This window comes from Vanessa atalanta, chromosome 17 (genome assembly GCF_905147765.1).
Source record: "Vanessa atalanta chromosome 17, ilVanAtal1.2, whole genome shotgun sequence".
NCBI classification, from domain to species: Eukaryota; Metazoa; Arthropoda; class Insecta; order Lepidoptera; family Nymphalidae; genus Vanessa; species Vanessa atalanta.
In genome coordinates this window covers 6773383-6793977 of record NC_061887.1, presented here as the reverse complement: position 1 = coordinate 6793977, position 20595 = coordinate 6773383, and the positions used below count along the sequence as shown (strand labels likewise).

At 30.7% G+C, this 20595-nt stretch overlaps 1 protein-coding gene across 1 annotated transcript in view; it reads left to right on the top strand.

Moving 5' to 3' along the window:
• Nucleotides 1-20595, top strand: part of LOC125070460 (G-protein coupled receptor dmsr-1-like) — a 52982-nt gene that overhangs the window by 30150 nt on the left and 2237 nt on the right. The window contains exons 2-5 of the mRNA XM_047680346.1: nucleotides 1335-1702; nucleotides 11103-11261; nucleotides 15952-16088; nucleotides 17433-17535. Coding sequence (XP_047536302.1) covers nucleotides 1385-1702; nucleotides 11103-11261; nucleotides 15952-16088; nucleotides 17433-17535 — 717 coding nt within the window. The 5' untranslated portion in view covers nucleotides 1335-1384. The remainder of the gene's footprint in view (nucleotides 1-1334; nucleotides 1703-11102; nucleotides 11262-15951; nucleotides 16089-17432; nucleotides 17536-20595) is intronic.

The window sequence follows — 20595 nt, the reverse complement described above, 5'->3', positions numbered from 1 at the left end:
TTTCCGATTTCGCAAAGTTAATACACTTCCTGGAGTAGGGTATTCGATTTTATAATATTAAACCACAGTTTCCTGACTTAGCCGATTAAAAAATTTAAATCGCATGTCAAAAATATATTTATAAACAAGACATATTACTCAATACAAAATTATTTGAATGATAATATGAAGTATTATTGAGTATTAGGATATGTATAAATTTAATTATACTTTAATGACATACTCTGTAATTATAATAGCTGAAAAAAGTAACTACTGAGTTATTGCCGGTTCTTCCCGGTAGATTCTACTTTTCGAACTAGCCGTTTCTTAACATTTAATTCAACACTGTAACATGATCAATCAAAAGTGCTTTCATGTACTTATTTTAATATTTTGATTTTAATGTTCACTCACCGTTGCCTATCGATTTAATAATAAAAGAAAATCATTCAAACAATTAAATAAATAAAAAAATATTGTCAGTGATTAACAGCTTATTTATTAATTTGTAAATTAAATTATTCTGGTATACACTTAAAAAGTAGGTAGTTAATACTAGATTTGAAGGAACTACAGCCCATTTCGAATTGATTGGATAAAGGTGGTCGGTGTTATAACGACGATCTGAACACTTATGACACTCAATGCTAATGAATGGATATATTCATGTCACTACCAATATCGGAATTAATTATGATATTTAATTAAGCATTTTCAGAAAAAAAAAATTATTAATGCTACGTCTCACCTTTAATATATCCGATGAAAAAAGTCCTTATGATCATTATCTGATCAGTGTCTGTCTGTCCTCTAACTCTAAGTTTTGTGATCCATTCAAAGATACAGCGTTAATAAAGAAATTTAAGATTTTGCTAAAGAGATTTTCATATCAGAAAAAAAATATTTAGGAGCACCATGTGTCATGTCTCAAATGACATTAACGAAAATATACAAAATTTGATCGCTTCTTCGCTCTTATTTCTGAAACTATTTAGCCTAAAAGTAAAAATAAATAAGAATTATTCATTTTGCGAACCCGCTTCCAAAATTTAAAATATATTCAAATTAAGCGTTTTTATCTTTCGCCAGCCTATCGATCGAGCTGGAATTTTCACACAATTTTGTTGCTAGTGATAACATAATCAAGTTCGATTTTAGTGACCGGAGTAAACTTTGGATAATTTTGAAAAATATTTAATTTTATCTCACATATATTTTATAAATTTCAATTTTACTTTTCTTGTCTATAGATATTCCTATTTGAGAACTACAATATATTTCCTCCTCTTATTTTCCGTCAATGTAGTCCATGAGACATATTTTTAAATCTTTTATATTATAAATTGTTGCAGGATTCGCAGAAGAATCTTGTTAAGCTTGTGAAGATTTGAAGTTCGCAAAAATGTCGTTCGAAGAAAACGTTACGTCGAACATAACGCAGACGTTAACAAATTTGTTTGAAGAAATGTTACTAGCGACGGAAGAGTCCAGTGAGAACAAGAGCGTTGATGTTTCAAAATTTTTAACAGCCCTGAAAGAGAAGTCGACTAAAAGTAGCCACGACGCGTTAGATTTCGGCACTCTGGTTAAGTTAGTGGATGGCTGGCGCTCTAAACTAAATCTCACTAAGCCGTCCGAAACGACATGTAACTACTGTGACGGCAACATCCGAGATATCATCCTAGCGTATAATAGCATACACGGATACGTCAGCTTAATTGTGAGTATCATTAATCTTACTTTGGGTAAATCCGTTTATGATGATATGGGAAATGTTTGAGGGTTTTCCAATGTGCGAATTCATTTATATATTTTCGATATGTTTGATTATACTTCACGTCCATTTACCATTTATCATTTTATATTTCTTCTTTATATATCTTGCCTTTTATGTCTAATTATTTTATGTTTAATTATACTTGATCTTACAAAAAAATAAGTTTGTCTTTTCTTAGAAAAAGACTTTCAAAAATAAGTCATGTAAAATCAAAATAATAAAAACTTTTTCACAACTTTGTTATTTCCAACAATTTATCTTTTAAGTAAGATATCCATATTTATTTGGCAAGTGTAATTTTGATAAGAACATGTGTTGGTAAATATATTGTATCAAATAATGATACTGAATTAAAGCTACCCACGGGTAGAATAATATTTTACATAAAACTTCTATATAAGGACAAACATATAAGAAACAGATAATTTGTAACTTGTAATAAATCGTTGTATTGTATTAATTTGTAATTGTTCTTGGATACAAACAGTTGTATAAGTGTCTTAGGGTTAATATTTCAATTTATTTAGTATAAGATATGCTCAGTGTAACTGTCGTGGTTACCTGCATATATGGCAACTATTATTTTATTTCGTTTTGAGTACAATAGGCTCATTGTACACAAAAAGTTTAACCAAATTTCAATATATTCCAAGCCAACATTTATGAAAATTAAGACTATAAGATCATTACTTTTCGGGCAAACAAAATAGATTTCCAAGTATGGATTTATTGTTGATATGATTTTAAAATAAAATATGGCCTTATGCAACAGCGGATACGAAACAGGTCTTTTGGAGATGTGCTGTTCAAACATTAATAATAATCTTTGCAAATTACAATAAATCGATGCTCCTCTGCCTGATCTCTCCCCAATTATGTCTAGCCTATTCCAATGGAAGTAGGATAAAATATTAATAAACCTTAGACTTACGTTTTTCATACGATTTATTAATAGCTCAGCTATATTGTGTACTACGAAGAGTTTATGATTCTTGATTTATAATACAACACTATTATACTTAACTACTTATTTCCACTTTAATTTTACTTCAAAAATTCCGATGACAGTTTCGTCAAATGTTGTCTTTTTTCCTCTTATGGTTGGAATACTGTATATGCTTGTCATCTCATCGGATTATGAGAATGAGTGAGTAGAGAGTGCACTGTGTTTGCTATAATAAAATTTGTACATCACAAACACTGCTTGCACAAGAAGAAAAAAGTTATTTTCTTGAAAATGGCCAAATACATATGATTTTCTACTTTATAAAATGCCATCTATAGAGAACCTGCGTGACCTTGAAGTGAATCTCGAAGTCCTGAACGAGGTGCGGCGTTTTTTCACGCTACAACTGCTCTTTTATAATATTCAACGCAAGTGCGATCTTGCGTTGAATATTGCTCGATCGGAAGGCATATGACTCGATTCCATATATATAGAAATTATAAAAAAAAATACTATCTCTTCATTTATGGATATACTATAGCGAAAGTCACGGCGAATGTTATGTGCGACGCCATCTAGTGTCTAGTGATCTATATTAAAGTGAGTCGCCTTCTTCGTGAAAAAATACCTGCACTCGCCAAGATACATAAACATTCATTTATTAATATAATTTATTCAGAAATATATATAATATAAAAAGAAATATATAATCCCGTGTTTGCTTTTGCATAAATAAACTTAAAATCTTTAAAAGAAACGAAACACGAAAAGCGTGAAAATTATTGCTATCATATTTTTAAGTCACGTTTTTACGACTGTATTTAATTTACGGAACATTTATTGGACTATGAAAAAAGTACAGGTACACGAAACAGCTACATAAACGAAATTCCCCGTTTTACTTAGTAAGGTTACTAAGATATTCTACATATATTGAACCATTCAAATGTTAGTGATAATTATCTTCAAAGTAGTTATAATCGGAATCATAGAAATAAATAAAGATCTTTATTATTATTTCTATGATCAGAATTCAGTGTTTTCGAACAATCGGAAAATCTATTCATCGGAACCATTGGTAATACTAAAGTTTATTTTGAGATTCATGACTTTTCAGAAAAAAGACATTTCAAATTAATAATCTCGAAAGAAACTATAAAATAAATATATTTGAATTTTTGTTTAATATATGGTATGGGTACATTGTCCGCGTGGAATAAATAAAATGAGAGAAAGCGAAATATTGATATAAATGCTCTTCATTTATCAGCCATTTTTCAGACTGATTTGTCCACTGGACCAGCTGCGCTTCTTATTGTTATTGTGAAGTTATATGGCCAAATCGATAGACAGGCTATTTAACAGAACTATTTTTATATCGACTAGCGATTCCTTAGGTCCGGGGGATCAATTAAATATTTTATTCATCTTTATATAATATTAAATATATTTCATATTCAGATAAGTCCATATAACATTCATGTTTAAGTAATCAATTAATTACTGGGCCTTAAAGCTCGGCTGTTCACATTACTCGGTAATGAATTGGAAATAAACGTCAATTAGTACCATTAATATTTGCCACTCGACTGTTCAACGATTACCAATTTTTCAACAGTGATGTACTTGGCCTACTTTGTAGCATTAAATTTATTAGTATTTTTTTCTTTAACCGATAAAAAAATAATTAGGCACTTCACAGTACGAGTCGTGTCTGGTTTTCTTAGACACATTCGTCAATAGACTTGTTTTTTATATTGAAAATATATTTAACGTTTGAATGGAGCGTTGAGGTTCACGTATGAAATTTTACATCGTACGATTATTTTATTTATTTTGTTTAACACTTTAGTAAATTTTAATCTCGTCGAGAGGAAAATGTTTATGCCAGAAGTAATGGTTAAATATTTACATAGTTGCAAAACAGCTTTTGAAGAAAAGACGCAAATAGATTTTGTTCTTTGTGTATTCGGCATACTTCAGTATTTAAATGTTTTTAGGTTAAGACTAATGGAAAGTGGTCACCAACGCCCATAAACATTGGTGCTGGAATAAATATTAACCATTCCTTATATCGCCAATGCCCCACCAACCTTGGGAGCTACAACGTGGTGCTCCATATGCTTTTATTTGGCTCATTCAACCTTCAATTCAAAACATAACAATACTAAATATTGATGCTTGGTGATAGAATATCTGATGACCTAATGGTACCCAGCAAGCTTACACAAAGCCAACCATGTATATACTACTGAATTTATTTAAAATTTGTTATTTACAGTATTTATGAATTTCATAAGCTGATGTTGAATCAGGAAATTAGAAATAGAAATTAAAAATATGGCTAAATATAGCCATACGTTTTGTAATAGAGCAATACGATCTATTTTCATTTTATTTTTATTTATATATTCTTCACAAAGGTTTAATGGTCTTCATTTATTTTCCGTTTTGTTGTATTCGGTAGTTACGCAATAAACTTTAGCGAAAATACTTTTGGTAATAGTTCATTAAAATTTTGCAATTGGAAAAGTTACAAAATTATCTGGTATCTTGTCGTAAGTGCGTATGCTTATTAGCATAAAATACTTAGTAACTTTATGTATTTAGTCAGGGAACAGGGCTAAGAAGTTTAAAGGCTAAGTAGAGTTGTGGTAACTTTAAATGAAAAAAGCTGAAGAATATCTGATTAAATGTCGGTATTACCACTAGAAACATTGTTATACAAAATTACGTTAATATTATTATACGTTTAATAAAAGTTCAACAAAAAAGTAATACAACCAAAACAATTTCTTTTGATGTGTTCAGTCAATTCAAGTGTCACGTCCATACCACCTGCTATCATAACAAGATTTTTCGTTTCATTTATTTTTGTCTTTTGTTTTTTTAATAAATTGTTTGTAATGGAAAAGTAGTTTGACTTTGAAGTCAAATAATACTTTGATATCATTCATTCGAAAACTAAAATTATCAATTCATTACTATAAATTCGTGATAATGTCGGCGAAATAGATTTTGGAACTTTGGAATTAAAATTAAAGTGGGTAGAATTATGTTTCCGTTGTGTTGTTATGTAAATTGAGATATATTAATCAAAAACTGCTTGTAATGAATAATATTACAGCAGAACTATTAGCAAATCGAATGGGATATGTTAATATCGGTTTGTTTATCATTCCGTCTCCTGCCATTCTCACACAGAATATAAAATATATAGGTCACAGAGAATTGAGTTAGATTTTTGTACAATCCGAGTCATTTTTTCTTTATAATTATTAGAATGTCAAAGAAAATTTTTTATAATAGTATTATTTTATATCATTAATTATGAAAAAGAAAATAATTTAATTTATTTTAAAAAAGGCATTTATTGTATAAAATTCTGCGTAATTTTCAACAAACTTTATCTTTTTTTATATCAAATCGTAACCGGTTGTTAATGGTAAATAGAGCTAAACTCAAAAGAACAACCGAGGTGCGTTGAATATGAAATAAAATAAATATTTTAAAAATGTCGAGCATTTGATGTTAACGTTTTATTTGACAAATATTATTCGCCGGGATATTACGTCACGTGCCAAGAATTTTGATTGTGTTTACTTTTGAGAACTACAAGTTAGCCGCTCACACGGTATTAATGTTATCTACTGGAAAAACAATGTTGTACAAAGACCTATCACCAAGATTTTTTTTTTAATGAATATCATTGTTAATTATTAAAAATCCTTTATATATCCGAATATAATTTTCATTACGTGCCCCAGCGGCGTTTATTAAAATTTATTTCTCAACTTTTCTCAATCTCGCCTCTTCTCTTACTTATTTTTTTTTTCCTCTTCATGGACTATAATATTCTGTAGCTTTTATATCCAGTTAGTATTTTCAAGTCTTGATAGCATGGCAATTATATTTTCATTTTCATGCCTAGTTTTAGCTGTAGTTATCCAACACTTTAGTTTTGTTATATAATAGCTTCTGCCCGCGGCTGAGCCCGTGGGTGAGAGAGGGCCTTTGTGTTAAATCAGAGTAGGTATAAGCTTTTCATTAATTCTAATAGTAAAACAGAAAAATTAAAAACTGTCTCCAAAGTCTTCGTTAAAGAAAGGATTGGTCTGGGGCATAGAAAACCTAGTCCACTTTAACCCCAAAAAGAAGCAAGTTTGCACGTTGACCGCTAAAAATCACCATTTATCGTATCTCCACGATTAGAGAACAGCTTCTTACGATATTCTACTGATTTTTCCACGGGGATTGTTCTGAGGAATTGTTTGGATTAATCCCAGCTGCTGAATCTCAACTTCGGACATCTCGTCAAAATTCCAAGTTTCACCCGCACCACCTAGATGTCCGAAAGTCCACAGCGTGATTTTTAAGACATTTTCTGCCTCACACAACCACTCCAGCTTTTTTTCCGAACCTATACGACTTGGGAACCTTCAAGAAAATAGCGTACTCATTGTTTAAATAACGGCAACGCACTTGCAAGTCCCCCGGTGTTGCTGATGTCCATTGGCGTTGGGAACCACTTTCCATCTGGCGAGCCTGCTGTTCGATTGCCGCCTTCACATAAAATATATATACATAAGATATAAAAACCAATAACTTTTATTATATAGTTCGTCTTGTATATTTTGGTTATTTTAACAGTATTATTTCACATGGCATATTACTTCAGGGCAATGCTGCAGATATTTAATCTGTTATTTATAAAACAGAGCAGTCTTGTCTCGTGTCTTTAAAATTATGGAGCTAGACTTCGAGATGTTTTTAACAAAGTAGAAATACTCACTGTTGTGTCCCAATGTATTTACAACAATATTATGTTTATTTTCATTTTGATTAAACCTGTCATACGGTGCTGTCCGTAGCTAATCAAATCTGTGGAGATTATTATTCTAAAAAAATATATCGAGATATGTATAAGACAAGATTTCAGTCCTTTGACTTCGAACTTGACTTGACTTTATAATGTTATTAAACAAAATTACATTAATCTTATAGATAATACTAATATTTCATTTGTGATACAATAATGGCATTTAATTCGCCAATTATATATAATATATAATATTAATTCGTTTACTGAATGCTTTTTGATAAATTGGATTTTTATGATTTCCCTGATTGATAAACTCATAAATAAGGTTTAGATTGTTTTTTGCATAGCACTTTACTGAAAACAGCTTTTAATGAATTAAAATATCTAAGAATTTTTATCTTGGCCTACATAGTGAACATAATAATGATATTCCATGAATGAAGCCATAGCCAATGAATTAAGCCATAGCCAATGAAGTCCATTTTCCTTTAAACGTCATAAACATTATTCGTTTAATATTTTCGCGTTTAATGCGAAGGTATTCCCGAAGTCAGATGGTCTCGTGACCATAATATATGACAAAACAATGCAGATATATTTCTAAACTACATTGACTATTGATAGACAAACGACTATTTTTTTATGTTTCATCATCATCATCATCAAGAAGGTAGTCTACCGAATGGGCCTTTCAAATAAGTATGAGTATATAACACAGCTTACACTGTAAATGTAAAGTTATGTATATACATATATAACTACACTGGCCCATTCATCTTATAAATTAAACATTATTAATTATTCTCCGTATTTATTACATCGCACAAAGTAATAATGTTTCTCTGTAGTATTATCGATGAATAGATATTAGTTATCCAGACATCATACACAAAGCCCGATAAAATAATAGAATGATATCGAATTCGCCTATTAAAATGGTAATGTGTCTTCAATTTTGCATGAAAACTGGAAGCTACGATTTTAACAAACTAATTCCATTAAAATATGACACAGTTTGTTTACTGATATTTTCATGTATTCATGTTTTTCTACAAACGAAGTCGAAACGTCAATTACTGAGGCAGAATTAAATATTTCATTGCAATATGATTATTTAAAAAAAAAAAAACAAGACATTAATATTTTCGGTACTTTTGCTATTGAAATGGTTTGTTGTTATCAAATTTGTTTTATTAATATAAGCTGTTTTAATGTAGGTTTGTTTATGTTTATCATGCAACTTTATTCGTACAGCCTTTTCCAACACAGAAGGACAAATGGCATTGTGGCGATATAATTTTTTTCTTGAATAATCTGTGTTTCATTATGGATTCGAGAAAAATTGTGTTTGGTGGGGCTTTGTGCAAACCATCCACTCATCAGATATTCAACTATCAAACAATAATATTTTGTATTGTCGTGTTCTGGTTTATAAGGTGAGTGAGCCAGTGCTACTGCAGGCATAAGAGGTACAACTCCTTAGTTCCCATTGTTGATGGTGTGATGTAAGGAATGGATAACATGTTTTAAAGCACCATAATGACTTAGGGTGGTATGATGATTCTCAACATCCAGTGGCCTATTTGAACGTTTACCTACGTATTTTATAAAATTAACAAATCGCATCGAACATGTAAATCTAAGATTTGTTTATCTTTACTTCTTCGACTGAGGTGTAATAAATAATATAATAATAATAAAAGAATTATATATTTATCTTCTTTATTTCCACTGCATAATGCAGTATAAATATGTATTGTACTCAATTGATTAAATTTATCACTCCATTTATAATTGATTTTATTAATAAAACACGTGTACAGATAAAGATCAGCGAGAAATCACTGATTGGAGGAGTCAGAACACGGGAATTAATATCAAAGTACGTGGGAACAAATCCTCACGAGCACAATTGAGTTTTGAAGAGCTTTATTTGTATTAATAGTACATTCCATGCTCGTAGGTGAGGAGTTAATTAACCAGAATAGAACAATGTACTCGAATAAGCTACTTAAAAAGGAAATGGCTTTTGCTTTGGGTTCGGGAGTGGTTTATGGGATGTTTCTTTATGTTTATATTAGATTTTATCTTCTGTGATAGTTCGTCAATATATTATTATATTTGATGAAACGAACCAGTTATAACTGGATACAGATCCAGTTATAATTAGATTTTGACAGGGACATCTTCACAATATATAGAAAAAGCCGGTTAATGAGTAAAATTGTTATGCAAATACGTCGGAAAGGCCATATCATTTATTTATCTATCTATGCAAATAACGCGATGAGGTTTTTTTGGAAGAAACTAATAAATCAATAATACTTATAGGGGAAAATGTATATAAATGAACCGTGAAAAGTACTTACTTACATAAAATTATTATGTATGCGCTCTTCGTGGTCTCACGTTTTGTATTGAGACTATCGACGTGACAAGCATGTAATTAATGTTTTTGTATTTCATATAAATATGGAACTTACTAGCGAAAATATAGTTTTTTTAACCCCACGTGTGAAATTTTTAATTAAGTTTTTTTTTTGATGATTTTTTATAGTCTTCATAAATACCTATTTCTTTCGTCTAATCTAAGTTAAAAATATAATATTCTAGGTAAGAAAAAAATTTTATGTGTGCAATTCAGATAATTATTAGTAGCAATAAGTCCATGAAATCATTTTAAACGTTATCCTAGCCTGGTAACCGTTATCTATTGGTCTTCCCATGGCACATAAAACTTGCTGAATCTATTTAAGTATACACGTAAATACTGCTTAAAAGTAATTGAACTGTGTACTCGGAATAACGAGTACGTTGAGCACGTTATTGAATCTGCTCGATACTGTGTATTTATCTATAATGTCTCAGATTAAAAAAGAAATATTTTTAGATCATTTAGATCAAAAATAAGAAATTAAACTACAAAGAAAATCAAACCGAGCATTTTATAATTTTATATTATATAAATACAAATATTTGTCATTAAATATTTTTACAGATAAACTTTTATGTATAAAACTTGCTGTATATGCTGTTAACAGCTTAAGAATTCCTTTGTCTGTCCAATCCTTGAATGAGATCAGTGGTGCTATTACGGTTACAACAGAGCAACTGTTGCTAGCAAATATTTGTTGCAAATTGATATAAAATCAAATCAAATCAAAATTTTATTTATTAACATAAGAATTAATAACATTAAGTGCTTAAATATATACAAATATGAATTAAAAATAGTTACTGTATAAATCTTGACCGCGTGGAATGGTGGAAAGAATGCTAAAATGCTTTTTTATTTTATTATATTGGTATTTGTTGTAATTTTTATTGTATTTTTTATTGACAGCAAGGCCTATATGATTAATATACAAACAAAGATTTTAAATAGTTACTGTATAAGCATGTTTCCGTTGAATCACAATTAAGATCCTCTCAACGAAAAATGAACCAACATAATTCGTCATAGTAATACAATTTGAGCTTAAACTTTAGCTAATATGGTTTTGTTATTATTATCCAATGTCATAACTTAATAGTTAACTAAAGACTATGTATTATAATCATTTGTTATTGTACAGGTTTGCCTGTTCGGTAGTTTGGCTAATTCTCTGAACGTAGCCGTGCTAACGAGACGGGACCTTGCTGCTGCGCCCATTAACCGCTTGTTGAAATGGTTGGCGGTTGCAGACGTGTTCGTTATGATGGAGTACGTACCATTTGCTGTGTATAGATATTTGGTGAGTATATTTTCTTGTCATAATTACTTGTCATAATTAAGTTATTAAAAACAAACACTTATGTTTAACACATCAAAGGAGAATATTTATCTTACGATATGGGTTTCCCATTTAAAATAATTATATCATTATTGTACCAGATTAAAAAATATATATTTGTATTTTTTATATATAAAAATTACAAATATTTATTTATTAATAAAAATATATAATCTAAAAAAATCTCTATTACTATAAATCCAAGTGTTTTGTTTGCTAAGGGCACAAAGATATAATTTTGAATTAAGAACGAATATTCTCGTCGTTTGCTTGCTTTTGCGTTGCATGGTTTTTATATACTTTTATTGTCAACCGAACATAAGTCATACTTTGAGGTCCGAATTAATCAGTGCAGATCAATTAGCCTGTCTTATCTCTGTGATTAGAAATTAATTAAATTATTAAATTGTTATTTAATATAAATATAATATACAATTATTAACAAATTTAATAGTGTTGAGGAGGGAAACTTTTTATGAATATCATCCGTACGAAGTAGGAATGAACGATTGTATAATGAAATTTTGTATCAAAAATTTTTTAGACAACGTTATCGATAAAAATCAGAGGTTATTTTTTTTTTACTCTTACTCTGGTTTCCCTATAAATAACCTTGTAGTCAATGTTAACGCTAAGGAAGGGCTTATGAGCTCGTTTTAGTTGGTTCGAACAAAATTAGTTATTACATTACATTACATTAACAGCCTGTAAATTTCCCATTGCTGGGCTAAGGCCTCCTCTCCCTTTGAGGAGAAGTTTAGGAGCAAATTCCACCACGCTGCTCCAACGCAGGTTGGTAGATAAACACGTGGCAGAATTTCGTTGAAATTAGAAACATTCAGGTTTCCTCACGATGTTTTCCTTCACCGCCGAGCACGAGATGAATTATAAACACAAATTAAGTACATGAAAATTCAGTGGTGCTTGCCTGCCTCTTAATAAAATTAGTTATACGTAACATAAATTAATTTCTATAATATTATAAACGTGATCCTTATTACATGCATAGATTTTAGAGGCTGTGGAGTTCTGTACGATCCCGGCTCAATAGATCCAAACCACCTGTCAATTAATAATTTAATGACAAATATGAGTACTTTGCAAGGTTTTCATATTGCTTTTATGATTACATTATACTATCAAATCGAATATTTAATGGCCTACTAGGTATATCGCTGTTTATAATTATTTGAGATGGAGTAACTTTAAAACTCTGATCCCAATGTAAGTACCTAAAGCACTTGTGTTATGGAAAGTCAGAAGTAGCGAAGGTACCACAAAGACCCAGACCCAAGACAACATAGAAAACTAATGAACATTTTCTACATCGACTCGGCCGGGAATCGAACCCGGGACCTCGGAGTGGCGTACCCGTGAAAACCGGTGTATACCCTACTCGACCAAGGAGGTCGTCGAAATACTATGTTGCCTAATAAAACTAATTATACATTTCTATCTATTCTAGTTTTTTAGCTGCCTATCTCTATTGTTACCATAAACATTGTTGTGTTTTCGAAAGAGATTAACACATAATTTGTTTATGAATAAGATTACTTAACTTCGTAACTACCCGGCGTTTGTATCACTTTTGATAATAATTTTGAGCGTAACATAATTATTTACTAAGGAGTTTAATTTAAAGCTACACGGCACTAAAATTACGGTACTCCATATTATTAATTTTACAACAATCAGAGCAGCAACAATGTTGTTTATCTAAAAAAAAAAATAACGTTTGACTGATTCATAACAAAAGACCGAACGAACATTATATTAAAAATAGACTAGGTAGACGTGGGGTTCAAGTAGGCGTTTCAGCAATGTCAAATCTTCCTATTACTAAATAAAATATATTTTAAGGTCAATGACAAGTCATAACTATTTTATACGACCTTTAGACTAACTTACAATAAGTTTAAGACATAAGTATAAGAAACGATTAGAAATTGGCAAATAGAAAAACAAACTCAACTTAATAATAACTATATAATTGGTCCTTTGGGATGTACACGATCATAAAGTAGTTTGTTCACATGGCTGGATTAACCGTAATCATCGGGGACTGCTTAAAACTTATTTAAGAACTATTTCAGTAAATTTCACTGAAGTATTTGAAAATTTCTGTATATATTTTTTTAAGAGAATTACCAAGCAATTTAAAGAAATGTTTCACTAGTTTTTGTTCATAATAAAGCCATTAATAAATAATTAAGACAATAATGTAGATTCCGTTGTTAACAGTGTAAGAAAGTTGAAAAATAAAACATTAAACTTGATACTTACGGTCGATAACCTATCAACGTATACAGATTTAGACAAGTCTTGCCTGGGTGGTGTAATCGTCTTGTCCAATCCATTATTTGCGATCATAGCGGCCAATCTTAAGAGAGACTAACCAACTACGCAGGACTATAATATTGTACAAGTGAACCCTAATCGCTCACCGATGGGACCGATGCGGGGGATGGGTAAATCTAACACGACCGGGTAGTGTTCAGCCGCAGCACCTTAACTTTCTTTCCAAATCACGTGCGTGTACCCATTCCTAACTTGTAGACTCCGGGCTGTTGTTGTTTTTTTTTTCCTATAGAAAAACCAATAAGTTTTAATCAAGGAGATCTGGACCTTGAGCCCCGGACCGCGGGATCTACAGCCTTATTTAAGGCACTTAACCAGTGAAGCAACTGACGGATTAAGTGGTATTTTATATGCATACAGTTAATAAATATGCAACCTATATTTTTCGCTAAATACATTTAAATTTTATATACAACATACATTGTTCGCTGAAGTTCGCTACTTTAAATAATAGTTTATGTAGATATATTTGTGAAAATTTCCTTTTAAAATCACGATACTCCAATTTTATTTTTCGTCTACTGTAAATTTGTTAAACGAAACGCTGAAATATTTCCAATGCAATGACTTTTACTGTATCCGATACAAAAGGTATCAGCTCATTTCAATTATTCCATCGTAATCTATCCAGATCGTAAATTTTGGAATACTCTTATTTTATTCTTTTGTCATTCGTTTTTAAATACGAGTCCACTAAAAGGCGATTCTGCATTCATTTTCATTAAAAGGATTTTTTTTTAAAACTAGTCCATAACAAAAATACTAAATCCCATAGAAGACTATTTTAGTCATTTATTTTGACCTAAGAAGAGGCGGATTATTCCGTTTCTTTTTTTAATTCGGATTCGAGACGATAAATACATGTAGGTTTTGATCTCAAGAAATCTTCAGTAGATAATATTATAAAGAGATATCTTTCTAGTAGTAATCTCAATAAATTATTCAATTCTAAAAATATTTTCACTTGTATAAAATATATTTGAACATGAGTCCTATAAATTATTTTTTTTTTTTTTTTCATTAATATATATCCTTTATAACTGAAGTCTAAGCTCATGCCAAGCCAAATTTCATTCAGACTCATCAAGCACTTCAGCTAAATCGATATAAAGATAATAAATACTTTTAAACCCCATGGTTTTAGCCTTTGTACCGATAATAATGCCGCTGGATGAGTACTTTATCAAAAATGGCGCAAGATTAGATTGATTACTTTAATGTGCCCGCGTTATAATCATAAAAAAATAACATAAATTATAAATAACTATTAATATTAATGAGCTTATTGGTAGGACTTTGTGTTAGTCTGTCTGGGTAAGTTCCACCCAATCATCATATATTCATAATAATTGCGGCAGTACTCAGTATTGTTGTGTTCCGGTTTGAATTCAGAACAAACCAGTGAGTGAGTGTAAGTACAGGCACAAGGCACATCTTAGTTTCCGAGGTTGGTGGCGCATTGATTAAGTAAGGTATGGTTAATATTTCTTATAGCGCCATTATCTGTGGGCGGTGGTGGCGCCATCACATATATATATATAAGAAATTGTAATACTATTAATGATTTGTCCAGAAATTACTTAAAACATTTCGGAAGCATCGTCAACATGGAAAGGCTTGTAATAGTTATTACTCTGATGACCCTATAAATTACTAAAACTTGTGACACCATATTTATGCATAAATTGCTTTACTTTCTGCTGAACAAGCTGAGCGAGATGGATAAACTCTCCCTGGAACGAATGTGCTTGTTTACACCAGGGATACTTTAAGGGTTAAGAAGATTCTTATCGCCAATATTAACTTTTGTCTTAGAACAAGAAATCGGAAACGCTGTGGAAGGAGGGACATTACCCTACAAGACATTAATGTGATTTCCCCACCAACTCAAACAAAATAATTGCCTGAACGTAACAGGGGGGGGGGGGGGCGGTGGCTGACCGAAAACTCCGAATAAAAGTGTATAAATTCCATTTTATGTTAATATTATTTAATACATATTAGTTTCTATAATATAAATCTTTGTTACGTTTCACATCTCCATAGGAGAAATTAATTGGATTCAAATCTGCTCGATCGATTCATGTAAAATTCCACCCACACCATCTATTGTCTTGTAATCAGAATGAAATTCTGCTTACAATATAATAGATCTAGAACACTCAATTCGTTACCGTGCATGCCATAATTATAGCTAGCATAGCTTGCTTATAAATTATCATTTTGTAACGATATATTTTTCATGTATTTTCCATTAAGTTTCAAATTATAATTTAATATATTTGTCCTCCAGATATTACCAGGGCAACGTGAAATGCCGTACAAGTGGGCAGCCTATTTGCTTTTCCATATGCACTTCGCTCAGATATTCCACACAGCATCGATATGCCTCACACTCTCTTTAGCGGTTTGGAGATACGTTGCGATCAAGTAAGTCAAATAAATTAATCAATCTTACGATGTCATTCATAGATTAAATTGAGTTGCTTTAAACATTGATCTAATCATATACTGAATTTTCTTCTTTCAATTATAATAAAAAAAAAAAACTTTTACTTTCTCATGGCAAAAAAACAATGACAATATTTTGAATGTAAACTGTTGGCTAATTTTAAGCTACGTGGTCGATCCGATCAGACTGAATTACATTTTGACATCGTCCATCCGATCAGGGACCTGTCCGAAAAGCATTTTTTGAGACTTTAGTAATATAGGTAAATTTATTTTTCATTCGTACTGATAATTTTATGTTAAGCTAAAAATGTTTATTTTGAACCCAGTATGTGACATTTTTGGAAATCTCAATGCAAACTTCGTATCTGAAACACACCATTCAGTATAAATAACGTAAACATTTCCCAAATAAATAATCCGTCAACAGTCGAATTGTGAATCGTCACAATTACAAAATATACAACCACACATAATATACAAACGTCAGAACCTTTTACTGAGAAAATACAAAACTGTAAGCATTGTAGAAATAGCCTTTTCTATAAACAAAACTATTTTACGAACTTTTATTACAATTTATCCGTTTGCATGCAACTGAAATTTAAACAATTTCCATACAACTCATTTAGCTGATATATTGCACAAACTTTTTACAGTACAATTTATTATTAATTTCTTTAAGTTCATTTAAACTCTATATACAGAAATAAAGTCAAAATAGTTTAGTATCTATATCTTTGTCAAACGATTTTCTTTCAGTTTAACACTAACACTTGTAAAATCCCTTATTTAAAAAAAGTTAATCTAATTTAATAATATTGTTGTTCTATACAGCTCAGATTGAAACTTAACTACATTTTAAATAGTTACTTTATTTTTTTATTATGTAATTGTTAGTAGTAAAAGTTAGTTATAGTATATAAATAATATAGTAATAAATAATGAATTTAAATACTATTGCTCTTAGAAATATAAAGAGTCAATTTTAAATTAATATACTCAAAAAAGATTTGTTTAATTAAATAAGTCGACCTCCTAGTGTATGCACATACGCAAGGAATGATGATTAAAAAATAAAATGAATATTCAGACTTTCTAGCATTATTGAGATATCTAAAATTGACTATTTATTTGTTATATATATTATAAATAATTGTTTCAACGACAATTTCCTTCCTCGCAAACGCACAAAACTAATTGTCAAAACAAATATTATGGCACATGAACACATGATCTTCGGCTTAGATACATTCTACGCACACCTGCATTAGCTGTATTAGTATTCTCAGTATAATTCACACTATAATTAATTGGCCACAGGTATTCGGACAGAAACCACGTTCTCTGCACCGAGAGACGCTGCAGCACGGCCATACTGAGCAGCTTCATTCTACCGCCCATCCTTTGTATTCCTACATTTATGGTGAGCAAAATTGTACATCTATACTAATATTATAAATGCGGCAAAACCGTTAACTGTGAACTGTATTTGATGAAATTTGGTATGAAGGAAGTTTTACCGCCAAGAAAGGAATAGGGTATTTTTTTGCTTATCACCTGCCGAACAATCCCTAAAACGCGAGCGTAGCCGCGGGTGACAACTAGTCTATAATATATCCTATATTTATAAGAGTTTATGTTGGTATATTTGTACCAGATTTATTAATCAACGGCTATTGCCTTCGACACTGTTTAATTGATAAAGAAAGTTTGGCATTTTTTTTTTATTCATGGAGTGTTTTATTTATACCATCCATTTTGTTGTAACTATTGAAAATAATTTATAATATTAATAATTCTAATTTCTACTCTGGCAGCAAAAAAACAAAGAAGCGCTCGACCTCACACGGTGGATACTAAAATATTATTATTATTAATTAAATGTAAATTCAAATATTCATTGAGTAGCATTAAACTTACTTATTGATAGTCGAAGGTAGCAATTGTTTCCGAAAAGATATACCTAGTGGCGTAGCTATCGTAGGGCCAGGTGGTGCAGTGCATTAGGCTCCGGAGCTCAGGGGGGCCTCTAACCTAACCTTTGAAAAGAACAGCCAACTCCTGTAGCTACAAAATCAAAGCTAAGCAAGGTCGACTGTTTACGAGATGTTTTTTTCCTATCTTTAATTTCGTAGGGTAATATAAGTTAAAGAGGGGGTGAGGGCCCGATTCTTTTCCTATGCACCGTGGCCCTTGCTCACCTACGCCACTGCTTAGACCTGATAATAATCGTCGAAAGAAACTCAGATAGACATTTTTGTTAATTTCTTGTAATAGTGCTCGTATTTCAACTTACAACTATTTTACATAAAAATATACGTACAATAGGTTTTTTAATGAGATAGCTTCATTGAATATACATATAATTACTAAATACTGTTTGTCATTTTGCATTAAACGCTATCTCCGCCTGAACGAAGATGTCAATTGCTTAATTAATGCATCGTATCACTCAGTAAACACCTTTATTTGCAAATCCCTTGAGACAACAAAATATTATGTAAATAATCTTTTTATTCACGGCAAATTTATTTATGGGCTATACACTAAATTATAATGGAAATTTATTAAAAATAAATACAATCCTTAACAGGTTGATTTTGAAAAAGTTAAAGTCTTAGAGTTCTTAAGCCTTTATCAATAGGCTATTTGACTGGTTTTTAAAATCCATTTTATATTATTTTGTATAGGTGAAGGACCCAGTAAAAGTTGTGTTTTTTAATTCTAGTACATTTACATGTTCATGTACATTTGCTGAAAAGTATCAAATAAAAAAATCCATATTTAAATAGCGCGCGAAAACGATACTTTGACAATATGGCGCAGCAATGGGGTCATTGACGTCACTTGCCTGTATTGTGGCACATATAATCCACATACTGTAGGAAAACGAGGTTAACAAGCAAGTGACGTCATCATAAGCCCGACCAATCAGGAGCGTTATGTGTCACGTGACAAACGTTTAAAAAAATGCATTTTTATTTATGGATTTTTGAATAAATTAATTATTATTTTCAACTTTCGTTAATAAATAACTATTTCTAAACTCATAATAAATACTGATTACAATAATTGACACATTATTTTTCGCATTGTCAAATAGCCTATTGTGGATATTTTTGAGATATAAATATTAAAAGATATTTTTTCTTATAAAATAAGTATCAAGTTACTGGTCTAGTTGCTATCTAGGAAGACGCAATTAGCGTCTTCTTTCATTATCTTCGTTCATAATGTTTATGGGAGCGACACTAAGTAATATAATATATTTTAGTAAGAAAAGTAACTTAATGTTATTTTAAGTAACTAAACCAATATTTCTTGCGGTTATGGACATATTTTAATAAGTATCTTTATGGTTTATTTAATACATTTATTAATTTTGGAAATAAATAATATTATTACATTGAAAAAAAAAAACTTAGGCAATAATAGTTTTCGATTTAAATTATAATTATAGTCCTTATTTTATTAAATTCTCATAGTTCTCGTACTATCAGGTATAAGAATCGATGTTTTTTTCGCATCTTAAGATGACATTTCCTTATACGGTATCTAAAATACATATTGCAAAATTAAAGTATTTTATAAAATTACCTTTACCGCTTGTGATGTTCAATTGAATTGTATCCTACTATAATACTATGTACGCGCTATTTGAGAAGTCTTTAGAATTAAAAAAGGCTTTCGTATATAGTCGCATTGTAGACTGAGCAAAGATTTACATGTTTGTTCCACCTGTTACCACTGTTCTATTTGACTGTTTCCCTAAGGGCAGAGGCCTCCTTAAATGGTTTCCGTTATTTTCTGCCCTACGTTACCTTTGTCCTTGTTTTGCAACCGCAACGATTTCATCATCCCATCTCTAATATTGTCGTCCTCGTTCTGTTATTTGTTCCATTGGTAACTATTATATTGTTGTATGGCTCTATTTTTTGTCACCTTCTAATGTGTCCATTCCTTTCTATTACAGACCATTTAATCTTGAGTCGTTCAATTGTTTTCTTTATCTCTTGTACCGTTGTTAATAACACATGTCTTCTGCGTTTGTCTTTTAGTTTTATTCTTATACCTGCGATTCTCCTTTCCATTGCTCTTTGATATCTTTGTAATTTTTAACGTCATTTTGTGTAAGCGACCATGTATGTTGTCCGTAATCGAGTACATGTTTCAATCTGTACTAATTATTATGTAACGTGCCAGTATATAAAAAAGAAAGAAAACTTAAAACATAAATAAAATATACATATGTTCTAGATTAAACAAGAGCAAAACGCTGTTGTGTGTGTTGCCTGATGTAATTGAAATTGATATCTGATTATTTTTCATAGTTTTCCTTAACATTGATATTTTCGCAATTTAAATGTAATTCCAATCAAGTCCGTAATTTCAGCATAGTTAAATTTAAATATTATGCGGCGCTTACCCTATTTCTGAACGTGTACGCGGTATAAGTATCGAAGATTTATTTCGCTTCTAAAGA